This window comes from Pseudorasbora parva, chromosome 24, assembly GCF_024679245.1.
Source record: "Pseudorasbora parva isolate DD20220531a chromosome 24, ASM2467924v1, whole genome shotgun sequence".
Lineage (NCBI taxonomy): Eukaryota > Metazoa > Chordata > Actinopteri > Cypriniformes > Gobionidae > Pseudorasbora > Pseudorasbora parva.
Genome location: NC_090195.1, coordinates 15,607,440 through 15,617,566, shown reverse-complemented (window position 1 = coordinate 15,617,566; position 10,127 = coordinate 15,607,440). Strand labels below are relative to the sequence as shown.

At 33.9% G+C, this 10,127-nt stretch overlaps 1 protein-coding gene across 1 annotated transcript; it reads left to right on the top strand.

The window, feature by feature from the left end:
• Positions 1 to 1,748: 1,748 nt before the first annotated feature.
• Positions 1,749 to 8,806, top strand: hhatlb (hedgehog acyltransferase like, b). The gene is made up of 12 exons (XM_067434879.1): positions 1,749 to 1,954; positions 2,981 to 3,101; positions 3,778 to 3,845; positions 3,920 to 4,033; positions 4,149 to 4,343; positions 5,467 to 5,676; positions 5,759 to 5,930; positions 6,019 to 6,163; positions 6,249 to 6,284; positions 6,376 to 6,577; positions 6,764 to 6,905; positions 8,237 to 8,806. The coding sequence occupies exons 2-12, from the start codon at positions 2,996 to 2,998 to the stop codon at positions 8,449 to 8,451; spliced, it is 1,605 nt and encodes a 534-aa protein (XP_067290980.1). The 5' UTR covers positions 1,749 to 1,954; positions 2,981 to 2,995; the 3' UTR covers positions 8,452 to 8,806.
• Positions 8,807 to 10,127: the final 1,321 nt, after the last annotated feature.

Here is a 10,127-nt window from a genome sequence, read left to right as displayed (position 1 = left end):
TGGCTTTTAGCTGTGTTCATCTCCATAGTAACTTACGCTCCACGGCTAACCTGGTCCAGGGCAGGTTATGTTCTGGATTAGAGAGCTCAAACTGAAATTGGACCAATCAGCTGTGAGTAAAGTGACACGCCTCTGATGCAATAAAGCCACTCCCCCTGTTTCTACTCCAAATTAAAAGTCACTACATAGCAAATGGTTTTTAAAGACTAAAGCGTCTGGCTTTCAGCAATGCTTATTTATAAAAAAGAATAATTTAGAATGATTTAGATATAATTTATGTAATTACTATACCCTTCCTTACTCAATTGCAGATTTATCATTTTAGTTAATCAATCATTAATACGCACTTTGTAAAAATTAATATAAATAAACCACATAAAGTCATAGAAAAATCAATAAATAAAATTGTTTAAAAATGAAGCTTACTGAGCTTAAATGTTCAATTTTATCTATATATCAACTAAACTAACTTCATAACTTTTACTTGCATTGACGTATAATATTGTTTCTTCAAGTTGTCCTCTTTGACAGCTATTTTCTTCTTGCTCTGTAATTTGTTTTAAATTCTTAATATTTTTCAATAATGTAATATTCTGCAGAAGAGAGAAATGATTCTCACTGCTTCTCTCGCGAGAAGTGAATCTCAGTCCCACTGATCTGCAGCCTGTGATTGGCTGTTCACTGCTGATGTCACATCACTGATCCGCAGCCTGTGATTGGCTGTTCACTGCTGATGTCACAGCTAAACTCTTGAACTCAGGATCAAAGTCTGAGTTGACAGAGCAAGCTGATGATCAGCATCATGGGACCTACAAAGCCTGGATAGATTGGTTTGGTTTTGTCAACTCTAAACTAATCCTGTAACCCTGAGTTTGTTAAACTACCATCATGGTACAGACCTCTGCTCTAGTTACCACAGCTGCAGCTACAAACATTCCTGCTGGATCCTGCAGCGTATCTGGCAACCTCGAGTCAGGGGGAGGGGGAGGGGAGATACACCATATACAGTCACTTGAAAATGATTGCAGTACCAGTTTTGGCCACAATTTTACATACACTTCCTTTAAGACCTGACGCACAGTCATTATACTGTTATGCGGCGATTACTTGACAACACCGGCATTTTGACATTATTTTGTGTGTATTTGACTTTTAAAGAGTTGTAGGCATTGAAAAATAACTCAATTTAATACTGAGAGGCAGCTTTTATGGACGTGCACTTTGGTGTGCGCACAAAATCTGCGGGAATGAGTCAAATTTTACGTAATCCCACGGCGAAATTCAAGCCTTGTTGCACCAACAATATTCATCCAAGTCAAGTGGTAGGCAGTGTAGAAGATTTGTCCAAAACCTTTATATACAGTAGCTTACTGTGTCTTATCAGAGATTACTTTAAGCAGAATGGGCTACTACCATTTCCTAACATGTCTGCTCTAGTTGACCCCTGGCCTGACCTATGGGAAACCGATGGTCAGTCCTAAAAGAAGCAAAACCGCTATTGATATTGCACGCCCATGCTTCTCAGGTAAAGCTTTATGTTTCATGTATTTGTTGTATATTTATATACATTTTTTCATATGAATATTTTCCTTTTGGAATTGTGCATATATAGATATATGTTACTATTTTAACCCATCTTCTATCTCTTATGTAGGATATTCAGTATGCAAGCAATGAAGGCCCGAGCTTGTTTCTATTGATACAACATGGCACAATGGATCCGCCCCCTATGAGCTGCTTCAGATGAATATAAATACATCTCCTGTTCACCTTTAACTGTCCGCAACTGCCCAACAGGCAGTTTGTGCGCCCAACTGACACCTTGTAGAAACACAGAGGATGCATTAGATTATTATTTTGCTGATCTTTTCTATACGTTTTTGTGATTATTTTAAGTTCAAGTGGATTTTTCAGTATTTCAAAGGCCCGTTACAGTGGCATTGCTGTGCTCAAGGTTAGTAAAATAGGTGTTTCTCAAATCTGCTTGCCACCTATGCAGCGCATGACCCGCTAACATTAACCAAGTCAAATATCAGATAAACTAATAAGCTGCTAATTTACTTGCATGGTTCTTCAGATGAGCTTTCACAATAACAGCCATCACTACAAAGCAGACCTTGTTATTTGTGTATACCTTTAAATTAATAGAAGATAAATAGACAAATGATTAATCTGCTGGTTAGAAAATAAAGCATTTGGCTGTAATGTAGAAGTGATGCTTCAGTCAATACAATGAGGGCAGAAAATATCCCAGCTAAAAATAGCAAGAGCTCACATAGTGTAGATGCTTCCTGCTCACACAATTCAAATCATTGGAAACTTCTGCCCTGCCCAGAAAGATCACATTGTTTTTGGTTTTATTTTTGTATTTTTTTTATATATAAAACTGCTAACACTTCATTTCGATAGTCCACTTATGACAACGTAACTTTGCAACTACATATCAACTACCAGTCAGAGTATTAGTAGACTGTCTGCTTAATATCTGCTAACACTTTATTTTGATACTCCCCAACAGACATTCCACTGACTAAGTATCTTTGCAAGCACATGCCAACGTATTTTACTAACCTTAACCCTAACATTACAGCCTACTAATATTCTAATGAGTTAGTTTACATGTACAGTAGTTGCAAAGTTGCTTTAGTTAGTAGAATGTCTAAAGTGGACTATCGAAATAAAGCGTAACCTATCATTCTTATTGTAATGTCCATTTAGAGATTTACAAACATTCACAGGATACATTTGATCAACTCATGTGCTCCCTTGGAAGCGAACACATGACCTTGCTATTGCTAACGGCATGTTCTACAAGTTGAGCTACAGTAACAGTGCTTTCATCCCATAGATCACCAATTACCAAGTTATATTTTTAGTAGGATCTTAAGCGCTCATTGGCTGTCTTGGTTGGGAAATATTTTAATGGCCAAATTCGACACCTTGTTCATTCTAACTGCACCTTTCCAATAAACTCTCTTAGGCTGTCCTGTGCACAATGGGGGTCAAAGCGGCTCTTCCGAGGTACGAGCTCTACTCGTATAATGTAGTGCTGTGTATGGCAATGCTCTGGGCTGCCACATGGATATTTGACGTCTCCAGCTGTAAGTATAAATGTACCTAAAATGATGTCACTGTACGAATAAAGTTTCTGGAGGGGTTTCTGTGAGGCCTTTGCCATGTTACTGTAACATTCACCTGATCTTCTTTTCTCACTCATAAATGCACATACAACCATTAGAGCACAGAAATAGCACTACTGTATATTGTATGAGGAAAAAGACAGCACAGCTACCCGCTTGCCTCAGAAAGCTATGCAAAGTACGCAGCAGGGATCATATGTCAGTATTAATATACCAAGAGACTGAATAGAGAAAGAGAAAAGTATTATTGCCCATGGGTTTATGATTAAAAAAACTTCCACATTTGCATTCAATATACAGTAATTACATCACTGTATATGCAGTTTCTTTGCATTTGAATAATATATACGAAATATATAATTATATATTATATATATATAATATATAAAAGTTTTTGACAAAAACTATAAAATTTGCATTTAATATATAAAATATACATGCATATACACACACATATATGAGCACAAACTTTTATGTTAGATGCAATTAATGACAGCACTAGTAATAATATCAATGAATATACAGTTTCTTGCATCCATGTATATGCATAATCATAAGCTTTTATTTTTTTAAATGTTTATTTTTGATCACTTTTAGTAATGAAGAGCATAAAATGACTTTCTGAATCTTTATTCAGCAAATTCCAACAGAAAAACCTTCAAGACCAGTGTTCGGCCAGGATGGTACTACTCTGGCAGAAAAATGGTGAGATTTTGTACAATTTCATACTGGATCTTAAAATTGTGAATGTCTACTGATTTATCCGTATCACACTGCAGGATACTGCTGACGTCGAGTGGATGATGTGGTTTTCCACGTTCCGAGAGCATATCATCTTTGCTCTCTCAGGTCATGTGATCTTCGGCAAGATCTGCTCATTGCTGGCTCCACAGGTGGCTCTTGGGAGTCCAGACGCATCTATGTTACATGTGACTAATGACTAAAGATAGCACTCCATACGGCCTACCTGAGAAGCTCATTCTCTCACTTGTTTTCCCCATCCCACAGTACAGATCTCTGGTGTTCATGGTGTACGGTATGCTGGCGGTTTTCAGCAGTATGGGCTGGGCTTACGTCATGCTCATCCTGTCTCACTGTGTGCTGCTCTACAGCATCTCTCTGGTCAAGCTCAGGTGGCTCTGCTTCGTTGCTGGACTCACTACACTGTCCACCTTCAAAATGGAGCCCTTCATTTCCTGGCAGGTGTGTCACTGACACTGTGAAAATATGAAAAGTGCTACAGTAAAGCTTTATATTGCCATTTGGTATTATTGTTATTATTTTTAAAATGGAAAGAAATGAAATCTAAATGTTTATGTTATAAATATAATTTGTCATTACAAATTGTAATTTTAAAATAAACAAATTAAATGAACAATACATATTATTATAATCATTAATTATTATTATTATTAAAATGTAAAAAATAAAATCTAAATGTTTATAAATATTATTTAAAAATAAACTAATAAAATAAATAAATAAATAGTCACTAATAATCACTTCACTAATTAATATTACTATTATATAGTATTATAAAAATAAATTAATTAAATTAAATGTTACAAAATTGTAATTATACATTTGTTAATAAAAATATGCAAATAAAATAAACAATACATATTTTTTTATCATTAATTGATTAATTAATTAAATTAACTAATTAATTAATTATTTTTTATCAAGAAATGATTACTATTGTATGTTATTATTATTATAAGTAAGATTGAAAATTTTAATCTAAATGTTTATAAATATGATTCCTTTTTAAATATAAGTTTTATTGAATTAATAAGCAAAACAAAATCAAATAAACAATAAATACCCTTATTAACATTAATTATTATTACTTTTGGATATTATAATTTTTTATTATTAAAATTAAAAGAAATTACATTTAAATGTTATAAAAATTGTAATTACACATTATTTTAAAATGAGCAAAAATAAACAATAAATAACATTATTATCATTAATTATTATTACTATTGTATATTATATTATTATTAAAATAAAAATGAAATCAACATTTTTATAATGTTATACATTTAAAAAAACAAAACAATAAATGACATTATTATAATTAATTATTATTTATATTTATACTATTATTTGTATTATTAAAATGAAAAGAAATGAAATATAAATGTTTATTGATGATGATGACATTAATGATAATAATTTTTTATTAGAATAAAAATAATCATTCTTTTTCTTTATTGTTATTAAAATAAAAGAAACAAATAAAATAAAATGAACAATACAATGTAATTTGTATTATTTTATTCTGTCTTTCTATGTGATTATGATTGTGTTCATCTTTCAGGCGGGGTTTGTGACTGGCAATTTTGAGCTGCGTCCTCTTCTGTTCTACGGCGGCTGTGGCTTTACCATCATGCGCTGCATGAGTTTTGCTCTTGAGAACTGTGAGAGAAAAGATGGAAACTACAGCATCCTGGAGCTTCTCAAGTACAACTTTTACCTCCCTTTCTTTTATTTTGGACCCATCATGACATTCGACAAGTTCTACATTCAGGTCTGCAACTAAATGAGCCCAAATGAAATTATGGTTTGAATGTTTTCCAAATGAATAGTGTTGCCTTTTGACACCCCACCAGGCCAATAACTCTAACCTGACGAGGAAGGACGGGGAGATGTGGAACATTTCCATCCAGGCCCTGCTACACCTGGGGGTTATTATAATAGTAGCAGTCCTCTTTCACTTCATGTACATTCTGACCATTCCTAGTGACATGAAGCTTCTTAAACACATCTCTGACTGGGCCCTCGGTAAGTATGTGTGTGTTAGTATTCAGGTCACGCAAGTGTATCAATCTTCAAAAGACCACTATAGCCTTTTTCTTCTTTCACTGTGCAGTTGGATTGGCCTACTTAAATCTGGTGTATGATTGGGTGAAAGCGGCAGTGATGTTTGGAGTGATAAACACAGTATCAAGACTGGATTACCTGGACCCTCCCAAACCACCGAAATGCATTACAATGCTTTATGTTTTCTCTGAGGCGTGAGTGAGCCCTTATTATTTGTTTGTATCAATTGACATATTCATCATTTAAAAAAAAGTGAAAAACCTTCCTCTTTTTTTACAGACACTTTGATCGAGGAATAAATGACTTTCTGTGCAAGTATGATTGACATTTTTACATCTATCAGACTTTTAAGCAACAATGCTTTCCAGCATCAGTATTTTATCAAAGCATGCTGTCATCTCCACAGGTATGTTTATAACTATCTCGGGGGGAAACATGAGAATGTTTTGGATGAGTTGATAGCCTCTCTGTGCACGTATGGCATCACGGCCCTCTGGCTGGGACCAAGCTGGGTGGTTTTCATCTGGGCGTTCTTAAACTGCTTTGGCCTCAATTTGGAAATGTGGAGCGCAAAACTCTTCTCAATGGAACCTTTTATTTCTATTGAGGTAAGTTCAAGAAATATGACCAGAAAGTGCTAATGACAACTCTAGTGCTCCAGTGCTCCCTCTAGTGGTTAAATGTCACATTATTGCTGCTAAAATGTCCTCTAGTGCTCCATCTGTTGGTTAAATGTTAAACTACTCATACTATAAATGATAATCTCATCTACAAATGTTTCCTTCCACCCACAGATGGCAATATCAGATTCTATGTCACGCAGGATCAGGGCTGTGTTTAATACCTTCAACTTCTGGACAATTGTTCTTTACAATGTCCTGGCCCTGAACAGTCTTGAATTTGCCAAACTGGTTGCAAAGAGAATGTTCCTTAAAGGTAAAGTATACTTTTCAACATTACATAGAATATAGCTTTGCCTAACAAGTATACATAAAGAGGATTATTATTTGAACTGTGATAGGATAATAAATTACATCGTTACTGGCAGACATGTCATTAATACTCACACAACTTTAGAAGGATCCATCGAAAGTTCTCGAATGGCGGCAAAAATGTCCTGGCGTAGTCCACAGCTCGTCTCGGTGACGCGCAGTAGGCGGGGTCAGGTCACGAATTTAAATTTCAGTCATTAATCCAAGTAAATAAACTCTCATTACTGGTACAACCTAGGCAATTTACATTTCTTAAAAAAAACAAAAATACATTTTCTTAAAAATGTATAATATTTTAATTGATCTAAAATGAGTGATTTATGGTCAGCCAATGAACGCCCATGAGCACTTTTTTGAGTGTACTGAGGTGATACTTGAGACGGATTTTAAAAAACAAAAGATTTTATATCCCCAAAGCTCAAAATAATTAATTGGTTTGAGTAGAGCCAACACAAATTAGTTTAAACAAATGAACTTTTATGAGTATTTAGAATGTTCTTTTAATTTTTTTGACATATTCTAAGTAATCTACATTTTTTTTCATTGTTTTGAGTTTTATGAACTTGTTTCTTTTAATTTAAACTAACTTAAATTGAACGGAAACTGGGCTAGTATTTATATTCCCACGCATGCTTTGCCATGACACTCAAAAGGGACAGTTAATGCCAAAAGTAAGCGTTATATTATGCGTTTTGCGCAAGATTAATGTTAGGTGGGAGATTTAGTAGCGTTCAATGTTTTGTTATGCTAGTTCAGAAGAGTTTCTGTTATGTTGTTTTTTAGGATTACCATCATGTTGACGAGTGGAGCATGAGTCTAGTTTGAGAACAGATATATGTTAGATGTATTATATTGCTGTCCTCATTCAGCAAGTGCTATGGTAATGCTAACGCTACCAAAGCACTGTGTAACCAGTTAGCAAGGTGGCATTTATTGAATTAGCTATAGTTCTAGTCAAGATTCCAATAAAAATTACATAATATTTTTAAGTTACATGTATGAATTAGCTTATTCAAACATTTCAAGTTCAGAGCAAGTAAAACGTATGATTACAAAATAAAAATATGCAAGTTCTGCTTACTTAAACTTAACATTTCTTTTAAGTTGATGATTGCCTCAATTTTTTGAGTTATGCCATGTTATTCGGGTTTAGAGTGCTGTTATTGAAATGTAAGAAGTTTATTTGCATATTGTGTTTTTTTATTTTATTTTATTGTTGGTGTTATTTTCCTCTTCTTTAAAAAAAAGTAAATCAAACCGTATTTTGTTTGTCAGGTTTCCCCTTCACCACCATCACTGTGATGTTTGTTACCTACTGCTTAATTCAGCTGATTAAGGAAAAGGAAAGAAGACAGGCTTTGATTGATGATCCAGACCCAATCCCCCCTCCTGCCCCTGTTCCTCCACCCAGCACCACAGATCCCAGCACCACCCAGATGGACGCTTCTGCCACCCAGCCTGTGGACCCAAGCAAACAGAAGGCAGAGTAGAGATTACACATGATGGTTACACTTTTACAAAACCCTTAATGGTTTACTTACACATTTTGTGACAACCATAGTCTTGAAATATGGAGGAATAATGTTTTAATAACTGTACTGTAAAGAAAGATGCTGGAATCGAAACAGCTGTTTAAATTTTTACAGATTTTCTGAACATTACAGACTCACAGTTTTACATATGTAATAGGACTTCAAATAAGTGCTTTGTAGTTAAAAACATAGACAAATTGTATAATTAAATTTGCACTCATAACAGAAGTATTTACTGTCTGAGGTTGAAAATATGTGATTCAATGAAAATAATGGAAATTAAGTTGTAATATGCATTAAAATAATCTTCATTAATGACTATGTGTATGTGTCTTTGCCACCTTTTTGGAACGTCCATTTATGTTTTAAATTACTGTAAGTTCCTTCTTATTGACAGAGATCGATCACAGAGCCACTGTTCCTGTATGACGACGTGGTCGCTTAAATTAAACTGTGACTCTTAACAAAAACATAAATGCCATGGAGAACATTCAAGATCTTCGATGTCATAAAACCCTTTTCACTCTAGGATATTTATATGAGCTGGCATAAGGTAATCAATGACCAGCTATTCATATTCTCATCAGTGACTCAAGCTTGGGGAACAGTTGATATTTACCAGATATTTTTTTCTCATATTTATTAGATATTTAATTGTAAGTTATTTATTAAATGAAAATGCAAATAACAACTCAGTCAATTTATACACACTAAAAAATGCTGGGTTGTTTTAACCTAATGTTGGGTCAAATATGGACTAACCCAGCAATTGGGTTGTTTTAATCCTGTGGTTGGGTTAAATATTTGCTTAAGACAACCCAATCGCTGGGTAAAACCAACCCAACTGCTGGGTTAGTTCATATTTGACCCAACATTGGGTTGTTTTTTACACCGAATTTTTTAGAGTGTACAAATATTAACTTAACTTATAAAAAAACGTATTCAAGTTAACTAGCACAAAAGGCTTTGGAATATATCATATTATTGGTTACACTTCATTACTGAGTAATTAAAAACTGCATGTACTTACTATAGGGTTATATGGTTAGGGTTTTGTTTATTTGCTTGTAATTTTTGCATAATTTTTTGTTATTCCTATAGTACCTGTACTGTAAACAATTATATGATCAGTAAGTTATGACAACACATTGCTTTAACTCATCAAAATAATTTAAGCAATATTTGCAACTTTTTTTAAAAGTTATACAAGATTAAACTAAAACAACAAAAGAGTCTATAAAAGAACAGTGTAAAAATATATTGTTGACGTAAAAAAATTAGTAACCTTGTTGTCTTAAAATTTTCAGTTTATTGAAATTAAAAATGTAAGTTGATACAATGAAGGAAATTGGTTTACTAAATAGAAACCCAAAATGTTATTGCATCTGAACTACATAGTAAAATGTGATAAATCATGAAACCAGCACAATTTGGCACTCTAAAAAAATGCTGGGTTAAAAACAACCCAAGTTGGGTTGAAAATGGACAAACCCAGAAATTGGGTTGTTTGAATGGGTCCATTTACTAGGGTTCAAACAACCCAATTTCTGGGTTTGTCCATTTCCAATCCAACTTGGGTTGTTTTAAGGCATTTTAAGGCAACCAGGTAACTTTTACAGTGTAATTAATCAAGA